Source organism: Balaenoptera acutorostrata, chromosome 18, assembly GCF_949987535.1.
Source record: "Balaenoptera acutorostrata chromosome 18, mBalAcu1.1, whole genome shotgun sequence".
Taxonomy (NCBI): domain Eukaryota; kingdom Metazoa; phylum Chordata; class Mammalia; order Artiodactyla; family Balaenopteridae; genus Balaenoptera; species Balaenoptera acutorostrata.
In genome coordinates, this window is record NC_080081.1 from 75,525,435 (window position 1) to 75,545,242 (window position 19,808).

The window sequence follows — 19,808 nt, forward strand, 5'->3', positions numbered from 1 at the left end:
TTAACTACTATATACTCCTTTTTCCTGCTAGGACAAAAGCTCTCTAAGAGCAGAAATATTTGTCTGTTGTGGTCAGAGTTCTGTTGGTTCCTAGAACAACGCCTGACATATAACAGGCATTCAATAAATACAGGTAGACCTCACAGATGCTGCTTTTTCTACAGACTGAAGGTCTGCGGCATCCCTGCATCAAGGAAGGTCTAAAGGCACCGTTTTTCCAACAGCAACTGCTCACTCACTTCAGGGCTCTGTGTCACGTTTTGGTAATTCTCTTAGTATTTCAAACTTTTTCATTATTACTATATTTGTTACAGTGATCAGGAACCTCTGACGTTACTATTGCAAGAAGATTACAACTTGCTGAAGGCTCAGATGATGGCAATATTTTAAAATTAAGGTATATACATTTTTTTTTAGACATAATGCTATTGCACACCTAACAGACTGCAGTATAGTGTAAACATAACTTTCGTATGCACCGGGAAACCAAAAACTTCACGTGACTCACTTTATTGCAGTGGTCTGGAACTGAACCTACAATATCTGAGGTATGCCTATATTTAATGAATGAGTACCTAGTTTCAACAAATATTACCATTTTGCCATATTTTCCTTCTCTACCCTTCTATTCGGAATGATGTTTCTGGGGAGGTGGGGGGAGAGGAACCTTCACCTATATAGTAAATTAACCGAGTCTGAATCAAAGACTAGGTAGATGTCATTCCTTTCACATAAGTAGGTCCTCTCTCCTCAACTACACTGTATGCCATGTACTATTTAGAAACGTTTGGGTGTAACTACACATTCTGTAAAGAACAAGTACTTAAAATACTTATCTGCATTTTTAGTGCCTAGAACAGATCCAAGTTAGGCATTTAACAGATATTTGGTAAGTTAACAAATAAATCTGCCACCATGTTATCCAAAGACCAAAAATTCCTCCAAAACACATATGAAACGTTTGGCCTTTTAAGTCCCAATCATAAAACAAACATCATCTTGTTAAATGAACTGGTAGCAAAAAAAAAAAAAAGGACCATCTTCTCTCTGTAATTCTTTATTAAAAATACTGCTGTACACATAGAGACTGAAAACAGGATTAAAGATGAATAACCCATATTGGGATCATGACATTAGAACTTAACATACTGGTGCTTTTCAGGGAAGTTGTTGACATCCAAATCACAGAACCAAGGTCAAAAGCAAAATACAAAGGTACCCTCAAAAATATTTACAATGAAGTAAATACATTAACAGATTTTAAAATAGGTAACAAAAAATTGAAATGACCAACGTTACATGATTTCAAGGGTTGTCCTTTCTGTGCTTGTATCTGTCATAACAGGAAGGTATGGAAGTTTATATCCTTAATTTGAGTACTTTCAGATATTAAAATCTTCCTATGAATTAAAAAGACTAACTTTTAGACAACCTGTTAAATGGAATTACACTATGGAAAAGAGGGCTCCCCCAAAAAACACCTAAGCAGAACTAAGAGTTCTAGTGAAAACCATTCCCAATAAAAACTAAATGAAAAATAAATATAAAACAAAGCTTAAAAAAAATACGTATTACCTGACACCAACTGTTTTCTGGCTGACAATATTTACTCATGAAAACCTATCAGCTGTCTACCTTTTTATTCAAACCAAGTCCTGAGGTTACTAGGGGCTGAAGCAAGCTAGCATTTATGATGCAAACACTCTTGGGTTTGTGATTTGAACCGGCCTCGCAGAGGGAAGTTTGCTGGTCTACACAGAATGAGAAAATCAAGCCCTATTTTTACCCCTGCCCTTCCTTAGCTTTTGCAAAACATTGGTCCACAAATTAAATTTTCAAAAAGTTCCCAGACCCCGAAACTAAAATAGATGATCCCCTTTCATTTTCAAAGAAAACAATATTGGAAAAAATCTCCAGCCCGCTTATAAATTAAGCATTTCATATTTCTTCTAGAATACAAGTAGTTCTTTTTTGTACAAAAGAATTACAATATGATTTGTCAAAAAACATATAAAAAGACAGCTGCTCTTTGTCAAATACATGAGCTAATAATGATAAAAGACTTTTGCATGTTAATGTCTCCAAGTTCCTGTTCCTTTTACATAAAAAAAGAACATTATGGTGGCAAATGTTAATTATCCTTTGAATATTGAGCATTCTGTTCTTTTAAAATCCATCCTCATCAAATGCAATAACTGATTTTCTTTTTAACTCAACAACTGATGCTACCAAACGTGGCCTCAAACACAGTTGTTAAAACATGTAAAGCGTGTCTCTAGTCTTCAAAGATTTTGGGTGAAGAGTGCTTTTTCTTGATGTAAATCTCAAGGCAGAGAAAATCATTTTAAAGCTTATAAAAAGTGGACAGAGAAATATTAAAAACTTCTCTGAAAACTACAAATATGTATAGTTATTAAAATTGAAGACTGTAACATCAGTTGCAAGTGCTTGGAAGTCTTTCCTGACCTTTTGAGTTTCCACATTTTCTTCATAGTTGCATGATGAGCACCCAGTGCTAGTAAAACATTCAGTGCTGGGAAAGGAGATAGAGTCTTCATTACGGTTTTTTATGAAAGAAAATTCCTATGTATTTGGCAGTCTTCAGTATCAAAGTATAGGTATTTCATTAACTAGAAATTCCATGAATACCCAAGTTTGGCGACAACTGCACGTCCAAATGTTAAGAAAGTTAAGAGGAGGAAAATTCCAGACTTTTGAGACTGACTTATTCAGGAATATCCCACATAGTTATTATCAAAAGCACTATTACTTTGGGCTAAGCAGTGACTGCAAAGGCACAGCAGATTGTTTTCCCTCCAGATTCAGGCTGTAAAACTTCAGAAAGCTCTTGATGCCAGACCACCGCTGTGTTTAGTTCGTCTTCTGAACAGTGTCTCTGTATCTGTATCCAGTGTAAAGTACCATAATAAAGCTGTGGTTCAAAGAACAGAACTTTATACAAAAAAGCAAACTGGAAAAAACCTAAAGCAATATACTCCTGAACTTCAGGCCTTTAACACAATTTCTTAAATTTTTTTCTGTTAAAAAATGGCATAAATGTAAATGTATCCGATTAGCAGGGAAACGCCTTTTAAAAAAAGGGCTCTGGTTAAATTTGGAGCAAAGAGCTCTGTGTGCTCTTTCAGTTACTGTTTATCTAACCCTCATTCAGAAAGGATTTAAATCAACTAATAGGGGAATTCATACCCAACAAGTCACTGAAATTTTTGTGTGTTCTTAAAAACAAAACAAAACAAAACACACATCAAAAAAATCTCAATCTGAACTAACAGTGGGTGGCATACAGAGCTTGCATACAATACTCTTACAAGAATTATGCACTACACTGTACTTCCATGAAGTCATTTACCTGGTCCCTTACGTTATTCAGGGCAACCCATCCCCAAAAGAGCAAATTCTGCACCCCTCAGTGACAAAAATGCTGCCCAGCATTGTTTCCCAAAAACCTCCTTGCAAATAGTTTCCCTTAATAAGTATACAATGTGGCAAAAGTTCAAAGATCAGAAAAAAGTCTTTAAAAAATTAAAATTAGTGCATATACAAGTGGAGAAAACAAAAGCTGGAACATCCTTCCCCCAACGGTGCTCCTTAATCTAAAATAAACTCTTCACAGGTGTGGCCCACCGGCAGCCCCAGCTCCAGGGTAAGTGAAACATTCTTCCTTTCAAGTAACAGCGCACCTGACCCAAGTGCAAGCAGCTCTGCTCATCTTCTGCTGGTTTCCCAAACGTGAAATGAGATGATGAGAACAGTTCAGCTGTAGTGCAACGTGCTATTGGTTAAGCTCCTCGGCCATATCCCGCCTGTTTTTTCTTAAGCAAATACTACAACTGACCATTTGCAGCTGCCATCAGTTCTTGAAAAGTATTTTCAAAGCATCGCTTTAAGTCACTGTAGGTCACCACAAGTACACTCTTCTCATCTCTGGAAAGGAGGCTTATTTTTTCTGGTACACCAGCATCCAACTGAAACAGACAGAAACACAACATATGAAGTTCAAGCCTATTTTAGGACAACATTTGCAACAGTGATATACGAAATATTTTTTTAAATGTTGTCACATTCCCCTCTAGACATTCATAAATATTTTACAACACTAATCACTAGGCACACACTTTTCAACTCACATGCGTTATTTTAAAAACATTGTCCTAGGGGCTTCCCTGGTGGCGCAGTGGATGAGAATCCGCCTGCCAGTGCAGGGGACACGGGTTCGAGCCCTGGTCCGGGAAGATCCCACGTGCCGCAGAGCAACTAAGCCCGTGCGCCACAACTACTGAGCCTGCGCTCTAGAGCCCGCGGGCCACAACTACTGAAGCCCGCACGCCTAGAGCCCGTGCTCCGCAACAAGAGAAGCCACCGCAGTGAGAAGCCCCCGCTCGACACAGAACATTGCCCTAGGGACTTCCCTGGTGGTCCAGTGGTTAAGACTGTGCACTCCCACTGCAGGGGGCGTGGGTTCGACCCCTGGGTGGGGTACTAAGATCCCACATGCAGCACGGCGTGGCCAAAAAATAAATAAAAAACATGCGAAAGTCATTTTTAAAAAAATTAAAGAAACATTGCCCTATGTTGCTGCCTATCTTATTTTAAAACTTTATATTATTATTATTTTTTTTTATTGGAGTATAGTTGCTTTACAATGTTGTGTTAGTTTCTGCTGTACAATGAAATGAATCAGCTTTAGGTATACATATATCCCCATATCCCCTCCCTCTTGGACCTCCCTCCCAACCTCCCACCCTCCCACCCCCAATCCCACCCCTCTAGGTCGTCTCTGAGCGCCGAGCTGAGCTCCCCGTGCTATACAGCAGGCTCTCATTAGCTATCTATTTTATGCCTGGTACTGTGTATATGTCAATCCTAATCTCCCAATTCACCTATCTGTCATGTTTAACATTTGTGTATATTATATTCCATCCAGTTGATACTCCATAATTCAATTATTCCCCCAATATCTTCCAATTCCTTGGTATCGTGAACTACAGTGCAATGAACATATTTGGCTACTTAATTTTTTTCTTCTATAGAATTACTTCCCTAGGAGAAACACTTAGAAGTATAAACACTGAATCAACAAGTATGGGTAATTTTATAGCTTAATACAATACAGCCAAATTGCTTCCCAAAGGACATCGAACACCACGGATTTATGAGTTGTACCAATTTACCAGTAACTCCATATCAAATGAGTGCCTTGCTATTTTAATTTACATTTTTTATTAATGTTACCAAATGTTTTCATACATTTACTTTTGTTATTTCCACCTGTGTGAATGCCGGTATATAATCTTTATCAAATCCTTATCTATCAGGATTTGGCAATAATATTTTAATGAGGTCTTTTTAAACATAAGTATGAATCCCAAGTCCAGCTAATAACTTCTCGTTAGGATTTTCACTTTACTTTTGTTAGTTTTCAATGTACATATTTCCTTCTTTTTTCAATAATTCATTAAAATACGTTTAAAACTAATTCTGAAGGCACAACCTTTCAAATCATTTTACCATCTAATTTTTGTCATCATTTCCACCAAAATAATCTACGTAAAAATTTAATTTTTAATATCATCAACATGGCCATCCATCCCTTTTAATTTATTACACGCTTTCCAAACTTAAAAAATTGTCATATATTCAGATTTGGGATAAATTCTATTTACTCCTATTTTATGAAATGAAACAGAATTTTCTTAAAATTTTCAGTTATCCTAATATTCATTAAATAATCTTCATTTAAGATGTCTGTCCATGGCTTATTTCCACAGGATCCACCTGTCAGTGTTTATTCTAGTTCTACATATTTTTAATTACCGGTGCTTTGATACTATGGATACTGTTTTCTAAAATCTGGTAGAATTATTCTCCACTCGTTGCTCTTATGAAAAATGTTTTCCCCTTAAGGGAAAAGGGCAAATGAATATACAAATTGTACCAGGTTAGCTCAATGATAACATACAGTCTTGTTCTGTCTTAATGTAGGTTACTGACAATACTCTCTAAAGAGTTTTAAGGAAATTCAAACACGGCAAAGTAGTGCTTAAAAATAAAACACCACCGTGTTTTACCTGGAGGGTTAGCACACTGTACGCCAACAGCTCTATATCATGTGCCACTGTAGGTATTTTCTCCTCTAGTCCTTGTAATTTAGGGACAGTTTAGACCAGGGGTCAGCAAATGTTTTCTATAAAGGGCCGGATAGTAAGTGTTGTAAATTTCAGGGCCATATATCAACACAAGCCTCTGTCTCATATTCTTCTTAGTTGTTTTTGTTTTTACAATCCTTTAAAAATGTAAAAGCTATTCTTAGCTTGTAGGCTGTACAAAAACAGGCAAAAGGATTTGGCCCACAGGCCAGTTTGCCAACCCCTGATTTAGATATAAACCTATACACAAAGGCTAGGATATACTTCTGGAGACCCATTCTCTCTGTAATTCCAAGTAATTCATAAGGAAAATGCACTCCTCCCTTCCTCCATAAATCACATGTCTCCTGGCCCTTTCAAAAACACAAAGCTCACCTCTCAAAATTATGATACATCTCTACCTACTTACTTCATCTAATCACTTCTAATTCCCCATTTATCACAGCTGGGTCTAGTGATATGCCCAGTACTGAGTTTTCACTACTATTAACACTTGATTAACACCCACAGCTGAGAGCACATGAACTAAGGACTTGCAGGACTCACAATGACTGAGAAGAAAGGAATTCAACTTTTAAAAAATATTTAAACACAAAATACTGCTTTGTTTGTTATAACAAACTACACTTGGTAAATAAAACAGAGTGGGGCAGGGGTGTGGGAGGCAGTCCTTTTGTGACATTTTATCACAACAGAAAGATCCACAATGAAGAATTCTGGAATTATTCATGTAGGCGTTAAAAAACATCCTCCAATTCTACAAATTGTTATTAAGTAGGTACATCTAATAATTATTAATAAAATGTCTTGTATACTATAGCAGACTACATCTTAATTTCTTAAGTCTCTTAGCATTTGTAGAGGATGCAGCTCTATAAATTGTAGATAACAGCATTGTGATCTTAAAAGTCCAGATACAAATTACCTTGTTAAGACAAGAAATGATATGACTGAGGTCAATCCAAGGAGCGCCCGCTTCTGTCACCTGATGAAAAAGATGATCCCTAAAGAGTTTCAATAGATAACGGTCTCCAGTCTCCGACCAGGTAGGATCCTTCTGAAACCTGGGGGAAGGTAATATTTTACCTCAATAACTCATGCTGTATACCACAGGGCTATATGTTTACACTTCAGACTCAAAACTAGTTTAATTTTATTGTTTTCTACAATAAATCAGAAAGTAGGGTTTGTGTGTAGTTTTTTTTTTAATCAAATTTTATGTCCAGATTGCCCATAGATTTTTTAAAACTAATCTCACTGAACATGAAAGTATATGAATACCACTTCCCACTTCTCAAGGCAATCACCCCCCTTACACACTCCTATTTTATAATCACTTCCTTGTTTAGGTCCCTACCATTAGATAAAATGGGGAAGAAAGCAAATGTCTTCAGATATCTTTAGAAACAGGTTGAAAGAGACTATCCTTTTCCTCCTCCACCCTTAGGTCATAGGGTAGAGACAGATGGTCAGATAGGTTTCCGCTTTACTGGGAGCATAAAACAGGGAAATGTTTACGAAGCAAAAAGGAGGTAGATTCTGGTTTCCTACCATCATGTGATGATGTGAAAGTGAGCTGCTAAGAACTGGAAAACTGACCAGATGATCACTGTTAAGTTTTCAGTGACCCATGGAACTTACAGGCTAGTGGGGAAAATTAAGAAGAAGGGATATGGTATAGAACAGAAACATGAATTCACCGGGGAAAGCAAGGAAGGCTTTCTAGGGAAGGAAGAGTGCCCCTAAGTCAGAGGTACCAGGATTTGCAAAGGACAGAGCAAGGAGCACTTACACTTAAGAAAGGTCAGTGTAGCTGGATGGGGTTGGGGGAGAAAAGAGAAGAGAAGAGAGAGAGCAGAACTGGAGGGGTGCAGAGTAAGGACAAGGGGTAAGAGAAAAGACAGGCAAGGACAGCACTAGAGGCGAGGAGGACACCTAAAGGAAAAAAAGCACATCTGAAGCAAGGGAGAGGTCAGACCATGCAGCCTTAGATCACATTTAAAAATTAGATCTGCATTCTGAGAACAAGGAGGGGGAAGCCCACCACAGTCATGTATCTGGGTTCATACTACAAACGGAAGGTGGAAGATTCTTTTCTGGAGAAGCTGACCTACCCAAGGGAAATACTGACATTTGGTAGTCTACCAACAACAAACAAAAACCATACGTAACAACATCTCGCTGCTTTATCACACATTCTATTATATAATCTCTGCCTCCACAAGGAGCTTCCCACTAGCTTTTAAGGACGTCATTTTTAATATGAATGAACAGCCAATGATCAGAAATCCTCTGCAGAATGAAACAAAACAAAGCAAACTGTTGCTTCCTATGAGATATTGCAGGGAACAGAATAAAAGTTAAATAAATTAAAAAAAAAAAACCCCACTCACTAAAAATCTATAATTGACAGTCTCAGAGAAAAGGAATTAAATGCTATAAGACAAACATTTAGAAAGCAGAAAGTTGTTGAAAATTTAAAATATGATAGCAGAAATTCAAGAATTCAAAGGATTAGGAAAAAAACCTTTAATTTTAGACAAAATTAAGTTGAGATTATTGCCTAGAAAGTAAAACAAAAAGATACAATATAGAAAATAGAAGAGAATATTAGAAAATCAATTGCAAAGGCCTAACAGCTAAGCAATGGGAGTTCTAGAAAGAGAGAAGTTTTCAAAGAAACAATAAGATAACTTCCGAGAACTAAAAGACATAAATTCCCAAGATTAAAATGCCCACCTGTTGATTCACCAGAATGAATCAAAAACCCACACACACCCCAGCACATCATTGTGAATTTCTGCACATCAGTGATTTAAAAAAAAAAAAAAAAAAAAAAAAATCCTAAAAGCATGGGGAGTGGAGAACGATTTGGAAAGAAAATGGCTTTGAGTCTGTCTGGAAGTTAAAAGACAATGGAGCGACGCTTCAAATTCTGAAAGAAAACTATCGTTACTATTACTTAACTATGTACCAGAGGTACTAGCTAACACAATCACTCAAGAGAAATCAAAAGTATAGAAATTAGAAAGGAGGAAATATACTATCATTATGTGAAGACACAACTATATGCCTGGGAAACCCAAAAGAATTTAGTGAAAAACTATCCAAACACTAATGTACCAAGGTTCAAAATTTATAGAAATCAATCATTTTCACATACAATGATAACAAGGAGTCTAAGAAGACAGAATGGGGGGAAATTCCCATTTATAATAGCAACAAGAAAAAATACCTAAGAACAAACTTAGCGTGCTATAACTATATGAAGAACAATGTAAACACTGAAGAACACTAAAGCAGACATCAGCAATACAACGACATGTCATTATCTTGGTTAAGATAACTCCACATCTAAAAACACAAATGCTCCTTAAGTTTACTAATAAACTTAATAAAAATACCATCAGGTTTTTAAATTTTTTTTTTAACTAAACAAGCTGATCCTAGAATTTATACAGAAAATTTAAGTTTTAGGAAAACAACAAAAAACAATAAAATGGAGATAAGAAAGAGCTAACACTACTAGATTTTAAAATGTCAATCATCATGATAGTGTGAAAGAGGTGCTGCCTTAATAAACCAGTGGAAAAAGCTAGACTAGTCCGTAAACAGCTTCTGGACCACTGGGTAGTCGTCTGGGGGTGGGGGGTGGGGTGGGGGGAGTTGGATTCGTACCTTACATCCTATATAAGTTCAGAATATATAAAAAACTTGAACAGGAAAAAATTGAAACCTTAAGTATTCTAGAAGGAACTACAAGATTATCCCTTCACAATCTTAGAGTAGAAATGCCTTCTAACTTTCTTACTATGACTCAAAATCCAAAAGTACAGAAGAAGTGTGATCAATTAGACTACCATAAAAATGTCTACATGTGAAAAAATTAAGCAGAGTCAAAAGAAAAATGACAAACTTCAAAGAAAATGATCACAAAGGGTAAATCTCTCTGGCTCCTGTACATCAAGAAGACAGATAGACAATCCAACTGAAAATAAAAATGGGCAAAGGATCTGGAGAGACAGAAAAGGAAATATAAATGAATCAAAAAGATAGGCAACATGCTCATTATGAGTAAATACCAAAAACACCTGCACTGAGATTCAATTTCTCATCTATCAGGTTGTCAAAAATCGAAATTTTGAAAGAAGTGTTGCTGGTGAAAGACTCTCATGCACTGTGCCTGGTAAACCCGTCTAAGAGCCATCATTACAGTCACAAATTACAACGGGTGCTGACCTAACGATCACAGTCGAACCCGTATTCGTGCACACGCTAAATTAAGTATGAGTAAGTCAGTCCCTGCAGAATTGCTTATACTAGGCAAAAGGCTGAAAACAACTCAAATGCCCATCAATAAGGAACTGGAGAAATAAATTACAGTGTATCTACAGGACGGACTATTACATGGCCATAAATTATGAGGAAGCATAGCACAGTGGTTAAGAGCATGGACTCTGGAACCACCATTCTGTCTGGATTCGAATCCCGACTCATATGTGACCTTAAACAAAGTTTTTAACCTCTCTATGCCTCAATTTCTCTGTTAAAAGGGAATACTAACAGTACCCAGCACCACAGGGCTGTTATGAGGATTAAGTTAGGTCATATTTGTTAACTATTGAGAATAGTGTTGAGCATACACTAAACACATCTAAAGAGAAAGATTTCCAAAATATATTGTTATGAGAAAAAAGCAACAAACAGAACACTGAACATGGTTTACAATTTGTAGGTATTTAGAAGTGGGGGGAGAGGGGTGATAAGAATATACAGTTGTAACTCGGGAAATATGTGCAGGAGACTAATAAAAGACTGGTGGGAGGAACTGGGGAGACTGGGGGTGTCAGGTATGAAAGAGAGATTTTTTATTTTTCACTGCAAACCCTTTTCTACTTTTTAAGAAATTGGTTCATATAAAATCTATTCAAAAGATTTAATTAATAAAAAGAATTTTCTGAGGACAATCTGGAATTATATGCCCAATCATACTATCAATAAAGTATGAAAGTAGAATAAAGATATTTTCAGACTTTCAAAGACTCAAAAAACTCACCTTTCTCAGGAAGCTACTGAAGGCTGTGCTTCATTAAATCAAAAGAATAAACCAAGGAAAAAAGCAAGAAACAGGGCAAGCAACACAAAGGGAGAGACAATGAGAACAGTGCAGGGTAGCTCAGGTTCTAAGGTGAGAGTGTGAGCGGGCTTAAAGCGCAAGGAGCCCAGAGAGGAACAAAGGGCAGAGGCTCCAGGTGCAATTTCTCTAAGGGGGGAGGAAAAAAAGGGAACTGATAGGTTACCTATTTTTGACCATATGGAAAGGTATTTTAGAACTCTGGCAGAGAGTCTGGAATGAACTGGTGGTAAATACTTTTTCACTTGTTTAGTTTTCTATATAAGACAATAATTAACATCAGGAAAACAAAAATCTAAAAACAAAATACAAAAGAAAGGAAATACAGTCATGATTTACTATGCGAGGCAGCTACGAACGATATTTACCTTGTTTTAACAATGCCAACACTGAATAAAGACTTATCTCAAAATTCATGGGTTAAGCGGTACAATGTGTGTGTACTTAGTTAAGGGAAGGGGGTATGAGAGCATGAGAGCGAGGGCCTCATCTTCCACAGAACAAAGTCATTAGCTGAGTTACAAACTGAAGAAAAATTTAAACACTGAAGGAAAAATCAAGGAACAGCACTCTAAGCATATTCTTTTTTAAATAAAAGAGATAAATGCCAGAAGGAAGCAGCTGAAAGTCTTCTTTAAACGGTTCAACATATAGTCATGTTCTCTTCATTTAGAAAAATCATCAGGGAAAATGTTAATTGAATCTTTTAACTTTGAAGAAAGCTAAGTGAACTTAAATTTTGTGGTCAAAACATTCTCCCAAGCAATGATATTTATCTGTCACCTATCTCTATTAACAGAGGTAACAATCCTGAAATGCAACTTATACTACAGTCACAACAGCTGCACTACTGTTCTACCTGTCTTTGACAGGTATAATGCACAAACATCAAGCTGGCTTCTTTCCTGAACATATGGTTAACTTACAAACAAGGCAGAACTAAACAACAAATAATGTAAGATGGTGATGCCTTTCCAACGTCACTGATACGACAGCTATAAATAATGCACTTTAGCAGAAGAACAGCTAGAAACATCTGAAGTATCTAATCTGACCAAGGCAACCTGAACTGAACAGGCTTCAGAAAGGAGACAGGGAAGAGGCAGTACTGACAGGCAGAAAATGCACCCTCGTACGCAAACCACAACAGAGATTTCTAACACAGTGTATTTTCTGTTCGCATGTGTGTGTGTGAAATCCCTAAGGACAACCACAACGTATGCTGTGGTTAAAAAACCACACCCTAATGGCTAACAATAGGCTTAAGGTCACTTTACATGAGAATTTTTCTTTTTCCAAACAAAACCAGTAAGAATAAGGTATACTCATTCTTGTTACGCAAAATAGTGCCCTTGATGGAAAACACATTGTAAAATACTGTAAATCCTTACTCCGGCCTCTCATTGATTGTTCCCAATTTTGCTAGAAGCCTAAACAGTCTTCCATTTTGAACCTCCTATAAAACATTTTAAAAAGAGAGAGAATATTAATGTTCCAGCTAACTGAATATAAAAGCAAAAGTTTACAAAACTGGTATCCTGTACCAATATTACCTTTAAACAATAAATCTTAATATCCCCACCTTCTGGTTATACTTTTGAATACAACATGTCCATTTCATTCAATAGTAATACTCAAGAAGATTATGCAGCTGTCCATTTTTTTCTTTTTTAAAAATTTTATTGGATTATAATTGATTTGCAATGTTGTGATAGTTTCAGGTGCACAGCAAAGTGATTCAGTTATACATACACATATATTCATTCTTTTTCAGATTCTTTTCTCATATAGGTTATCACAGAATATGGAGTAGAGTTCCCTGTGCTATACAGTAGGTCCCTGTTGGTTATCTATCTTATATATACATAGTAGTGTGTGTATGGTAATCACAAGCTTGTGATTTATTCCTTGCCCCCTACAGCTGTCCATTTTTAAGAATTATTAAAGTAATTCACATAAAAAAAAAAATCAAGATTGTGTCTCATGACTGTAGCAAAGCCACAAACAAAAAAGCACAAAACAAATGCCCAGAGGACCCAAGAAATCAAAATACGGAACACTAAGTTTGGACAAAAATATCTGCAAACAATCTTAGCCAGCTGTGTACTATATTCAGCACAGTAATTACTCTGTTTTACATCTATTGATACACACAGATGCAGGTGTGTACACACTCCTTTAACTACACACTTTACCTTTGCAAGGTCTTCCTCTATGACATCATTTCTCATTTGAGCAGCATCCAATTGAGTATAAAATCGAGCACCAATCATGGGCATGATGTCATTTACACTTCGCATCCTGTTTTGGTCAGTCAACAAATATCTAACCAAAATAGAGAAGGATCACTTGAATGCCAACCACGCAATTCACAAAACAACACAACCCCCAAGCACACGGGCACTGCTGCCGCCAGCATGTTAGTGTGCACAACTTCGGAAAAAATTTTTTCATGCAAGTCGAGTTCATTTTTAAAGCTTAGTAATTATATTTCTTTTCTCTGGAAAACTTTAAGAGCCAATGGAAAAAACTGTAAAAATGTCTCTTTCTCTAAATGTTTTACTATTATGAAAATGAGAAAGGAAAGCTGGGTAGAGTTAGACTTACCATATTTCCATTCTCAAACCCTTCTTTACAACAGTGGGAGATGAAAAGATTGTTACAAACTTTTTTGGAGGGGTGAAATGGGGGTGACTGTAGGTGGGGAAATTTTTCCATTGCTCTTCAAAAATAGTTTTTGAAACTAAAACTAGGTCTTCCATTTTGATAAGTCAAACAAGCCTCAGCTTTTTAGGAAGCTGTCTCCTGCTCTGTGACCTCATTTACCGCCTGTCATGGTATATTTATTTCTGAGAAATCTTCATGCACTAACACATCAGAAAAGACCAAATCAATTTCTTCTATCATTATAACTAAGGCAGGAAAATATTACACGTTTCAAAAGGCCACCTGTCAGAATACAATGATTATCAATCATCTATTATTATTTATTCTGATAGGTAAGCCATGTCCTAACCACTCTCATCAAAGCAGCCTCCTCATCTTTCACTCTCTGCTTATAATTCGACCTTATTTTCTCCATAGGACTTATCACTATCTGCAAACATCTTACTTGTTTATATGTTTATTAAGTTTTCCCCGTTATAATGGGTGGAAGCTCCAGAAGACGGGGAATTTTGTTCATCTTATTCAGAAGTGTCTTCAGCATCTGACATATAGTAGGCATTCTTTTGTTGAATAAAGGAACAGTTATAAACTCCTGTGGATAATCTATGCCTTAGCTATTCATCTGTAATTACTGACATATTTGTATCTAACTACTCATACTTAAAGTTATTTACAAGCTATGTGACTTTTGGCAAGTTACTTTACATCTTCAAGCCTCAGTTTTGACATCTCTAAAATGGAGCTAATAATGGTACCTAATTTATAGGGTTATTGGGAGAATTAGGTGAATTAATTCATATCAATCAGTTCAAAAGTGCATGATACATAGTTTACTACTCTGTATATTTTAGTTATTGGTTAGTATGAAAGTATGACCTTTTTGTTTATTCATTTTTTATTAAGGAACATTTCATAACATTTGTAGAAGGAAAGAGAATTATATGATGAATCCTCATGTACCCATTACCCAGTTTCAATAATTATTAACTTATGGCCAATTTATTATATTTATATCCTTTACTCTCACTTTTTTAAAAAAGGAAAATTATAACTTGAGATTATTTAAGACATCCTAGGTATTGTAAGCTACAGCTAGAAATCACTGCTGTGCTAATATAGGAAACAAATATTTTTATTTAAAAGAGAAATCAACTTATTTGATCATTAAAAAGAACCAGGTAACCACTGGCTTCCAGTGCTCTGTCACCAGCGGGACACTTAGGCCAGTGTAACACAGCACAGGCGGGCAAGCCCCATCCTCCATCCCTCAATTCCATACCACAGGGCTAGTCCAGAAAGAAACTGGATCGTCCAGGGTTACACAGAAAGATGAGAAGGAACAGCTGGAAGCTAAAAGAGACTGAAAAGGATCAATAAGCTCGAATTGCTTCTAGAACATCATAGAAAAAAATTTCAAAAGAGACTTCCTAGCATCTGTTCTCTTGAATAACTTATAATAAGGGTTATGGTTGTCCATCCCCTGGAATCCCCAATGTTAAACACATCTTAGACTGTCGTGACTGCAGTCCACAGTGGGCTTCTCTTAAGCCAAAATCATTTCGGACCTATGCTCAAGGATTCCCTGAGCATATGAAGTACGAAGACACAGGAGGAGAAAGAAGCACAGGGACCCTTACACACGTGCTTTCTGGAACAGGTGTTTGGGCCACACAGCACATGACCGGGCTGCAGGTGAGGTTATTTATGACAGCTTTTACAAAGATACTGATCTCTCTGGAGAGCAGCACTGTCTAACAGGACTTTCTGAGATGATGCAAATGTTCTATGTCCATGCTGTCCAGTATATTAGCCAGAAGCTACACGCGGCTTCTGAGCTCTTGAAATGTGGCTGGTGCAACTGAGGAACTGAATTTTAAATTTCATTTAATTTTAATTCATTTAAACTTAAAAGGTCGTATGTAGCTCACAGATACCAATGCAGCTTTAGAGGGTCTAGCCTTTCGCCAAATGTTTAAAACATCAATAACTAATTTAAACACACTGGTTTATGAATTTACTCCAAGAAATACATACTTAGCAATAAAAACAAAGAAATTAAAAGTTGTTTAATTATGTTTTGCCTGGTTTTAAATAGTGGAAACTAAAATAAATAGAATCACTGTTAAAAGGCCCTCATGAAAAATCTGTCTTATCTCATATGATCATTATATTAAAACTTACAAAATCAGATTCTTCAGGTCAGAGGAGTAGTTGATTGTCACCAGTTCCATGGCTTTCTGTAAATTCTCTCGCTGAATTCCTGCCAAAGAGTTGCAAGCCAAAGCCAACACAACTTTTCCTAATGATATCAGATCTGCTTGCTGACATGAAAGAATAAATATAACTTTTAATTTTTCTTTTATAGGTACAAACTTAATACACTGACACTACTGCCTGCATGGAAAAAGCATCTTTACAAAGAAGCTGAAGAACTCAGCACAAGGTTCCCAGGTACTGGCGCTTATCAGTCACCTGGGAGCTTATTAACAAGACCATTTCTGAGCCGCTCCACCCCAGATTCTCATTCAGGAGGTATGGGAACAGGCCCAACATTTTTAAAGCACCCAGGTAATTCTAATGAAGGTAGTTCTAGGGGGATACTTTAAGAAACATTACCTGAAGCAATTCACATGCCAACTACAGAACTGCTGCTTTAAATTTTTTTTCTAAATTTTTATATTTAAATAGAGCTGATATTCTTACTATTACAAGAAATCTGAGGTTGGTTACCATATAGTTAGTTGCTTTACAGTGATCATTACAATTCACAATAGGCACTTTTCTCATTTTCCATGATGCACAAAATATAGTGAGAGTTCATTTGAAGAAAAGTAATTCCCTTATTCCAAACACAGCAGCAGCATTACCTGATTTCAGAGTACGTTCCCTAGACACTGACAATGTTGCAAACCCCCATGACATTCCATCTGCCATTGTTAATAGACCGTTTTTATACTATAAAAGATCTTTGAGCTCTGTAACCACCTGATTTCCTACCCTTTTTTTGTTTGTTTTTTTAAAGATTTCCCACTCTGAGGCTTTCCTTCAAAAAGAATTTTTAAAAGACAGCTGGCTGAATTGAGGTAAGCTCTCTACCACCTATTAAAACCGGGAAACAGAACGGTCACCCCAGGTGGCCCTGCTTGGCAGGTGAACTATTAATGATCACATGCCTAGGAGACAATGGAGTAGTTCAGAGTTCAATGAAATCATCTGAAGTCATTTTTACAGAAAACTTACATAAATCTTCACAATCTGAGATCTCATCTTAATTATTGGATACATGTTTATTTGTGGAATATTGGTTTAGTATAGGAGTTTTCAAACCTAGTTTTACATTAAAATTCACCTGAGAAGCTCAAAAAACAAACAAAAAATCACCCAGTGGCTATCCATTCATCCTCTTCTGGTGTTATTAGTCTGGGGCAAGATCTACGTATTGGTATTTTTCAAACCTTCATAAGAGATTCAGTTATGCAGCCAGGGTTGAGAACCACTTGTTTCGTGGAAGTTTATAAATGGTGTATTTGCAAAATCAGGTGAGTATTTCAAGGCAATCACTAATGGAACTTTAGGACTATATAGCTATCCTTAACAACATTCTACCCAAATAGTAAAGAATAAAAGGAAAACAAACTCCATTATTAAGATAACATTAAAAAGTTCAAATTTAAAAATTTATCCAAATCTAGCACGTATGAATCTGACACTCTGAGCCTAAGATCCTATAATCAGCGGAAAAACTGATTAGAGAAACAACTTTGAATCTATCAGGAAAAGAGATGCCAAGGATTCATGCCAGAGAAACTTTGAAACTTCATTAGTGGCAGAGTTAGGGGCCCAGGCTGGTGGGGGGGGGGGGGGGGGAGGTGACAAGGGGAGGGGCGCGAATACTGTGGCGTCGTTTCTGTTCTCCGGATGGCTCTGCCATGACTGAATTCAGGAAGGGTTCCTCACAGTCATTTTCAAGATCAAGGAAAACATTCACAGTTATATTAATGAAATCCTAAAAATGCTGATTGAGAGAAATCAGTACTCGTAAAAGCTAACTGTAAATTTCTACAAGTGTTTCAATCCAATGTCATCAGCAAAGTTAAGCTTGTTACTGTTTATTAAGTATTTCAGCAGCATGTAGCAACACACAGCTTCCCAACCCTTAAACAGTAAAATCTTCAGTTTAGCTCCACCCTGAACTGATGCTGTAACTAAACCTCCCACCTAGAACATTCCGTTATTCCCTATTACGAGATAGGAAAACCAAAGTGCAAGGCAGCTGAAGGACTGTTATGGGTTTAAAAAATAAGGCCATCTGATTCTGAGTGTAAACGCCACCTTTCTGAAGCTGACTCAAGGTGGGAATACCAACTTTTAGAAATAGAGTATACATGTCACATAATCCAGACTAAATTAGAACTGATCTTTTTAAATAAAAGAGGTTAATGAAGTCCTGCTTAATTGAGAGTTTAACATCGTAAAAACTCAGTAACTCTCCTTTCCTTATTTCCCAGCTAAGTAATTTTCCATTGGTTATTTTGCTTCTTACCTCCATCTGGCTTTGCCCCCCATTTGTTGAATTCTGGAGGTTTTCCCCCCAACTCATTTTCAGTTTCTTCCTGATTCTTGACTTCTTGATTTTTCTCTGATTCTATCTATGGCTCTATTTATGTCCATTTTACTGAAAGTCAGTCTCTATTCACGTGTCTGAAACAGACTATGAAAAATAGACTACAAGAAACAATGCACTCCTTTCTCATGTAACCTCTTCTCTGTAAAATCGCAATCCCCCGTTTGGGATACCTTTAATTCTCTCCTTTACCTTACTATAAGCTATATGGAAAATCTACACATATATACCCACTCCAAAAAAAAAAAAAAAAGGAAAGAAAAGAAAACCTGATACAACTTTTACCACTGAAAAATAAAGGGAGGGTGACAACTGGTTGAAAGTAGCCTAAGTTTATGAATGAAGGCAGTTCCTAACTCACCAATCAGTTGCCCCAAATCCTTACTTTAAAGTTATTTGTTTTGAAACTCTGGGATTATTTTTTCTTACGAAGAGTTGTTTTTCAAGGTAACTAACTACACAACCCATAATATAACTCCAATAACGGACATTTGCAAATAAAAAATGGAAAACAACACTGATGTGATACTCACAGAAAAACAAAATCAAACTAGTCTTATCTTATATGAGTAATTAAAAAGAAAAAGGAACTATTCAGAATAGAAAAGAATGAAGAGATACCGTGAGACTGCACGTAAAAAACAAAACTGGAAACATGGGGTTTCCAAATACTTGCAATAGAGGTTGATGGCACTGGTTCTAAATAATGTCTGATTTCTCTTTAAAAGTTTAATATTATTTTCCTGGATATATAAAGATCACTAGTATTTTAACAGTCAATAACCAGTCACTTTCAGGAGCACAAAGATTATGAAGAAAAATTTTCAGAGCCAATTAGTTAGGCACTAAGTATAAGACAGAAGATAAGCAGGAAAACAGCTAAGAAACAACCAACCTAGATAAGAAAGAGGGAGCAAATTCCCTTCTGCAGAAGAAAGCTGCTAGGGCTGGGGGCTGGGGGCTGGGGTTGGGGGGTAGCCAGGTTCTTCCATGGAGAGCCCACTAGATGGCGCTACCAACCAGAACAGCTTGGCTGCTGCTGGGGGTAGGTGGGCACCAGCAGAGGGGAAGAAGCTGTGAAAAGGCTGCATACAATTGAATGTGATGAGTGGCTCTAAGTCTGGGGACTGCACTGTCCACGGTCCAGTAGCAAAGGAAGAGGTTTATGCATGAATCAACTGTAATACTAAAAACTACCTGGACTCTACTTCTCCTT

The 19,808-nt window shown here is 36.7% G+C and overlaps 1 protein-coding gene across 9 annotated transcripts in view; it reads right to left on the minus strand.

The window, feature by feature from the left end:
• Positions 1 to 1,048: 1,048 nt before the first annotated feature.
• The window catches only part of PAN3 (poly(A) specific ribonuclease subunit PAN3), a 118,909-nt gene continuing 100,149 nt past the window's right edge, over positions 1,049 to 19,808 (minus strand). For 6 of the 9 annotated variants that reach the window (XM_057532589.1, XM_057532592.1, XM_057532591.1 and 3 more), the window contains 5 exons: positions 16,150 to 16,289; positions 13,497 to 13,626; positions 12,693 to 12,757; positions 7,093 to 7,231; positions 1,049 to 3,986 (listed from right to left, as the gene is read on the minus strand). In XM_057532589.1, coding sequence (XP_057388572.1) covers positions 3,846 to 3,986; positions 7,093 to 7,231; positions 12,693 to 12,757; positions 13,497 to 13,626; positions 16,150 to 16,289 — 615 coding nt within the window. In that variant the 3' untranslated portion in view covers positions 1,049 to 3,845. Of the gene's footprint in view, positions 3,987 to 7,092; positions 7,232 to 12,692; positions 12,758 to 13,496; positions 13,627 to 15,247; positions 15,329 to 16,149; positions 16,290 to 19,808 lie in introns of those variants that run through there. The other 3 variants (XM_057532594.1, XM_057532593.1, XM_057532595.1) reach the window with 3 other exon arrangements.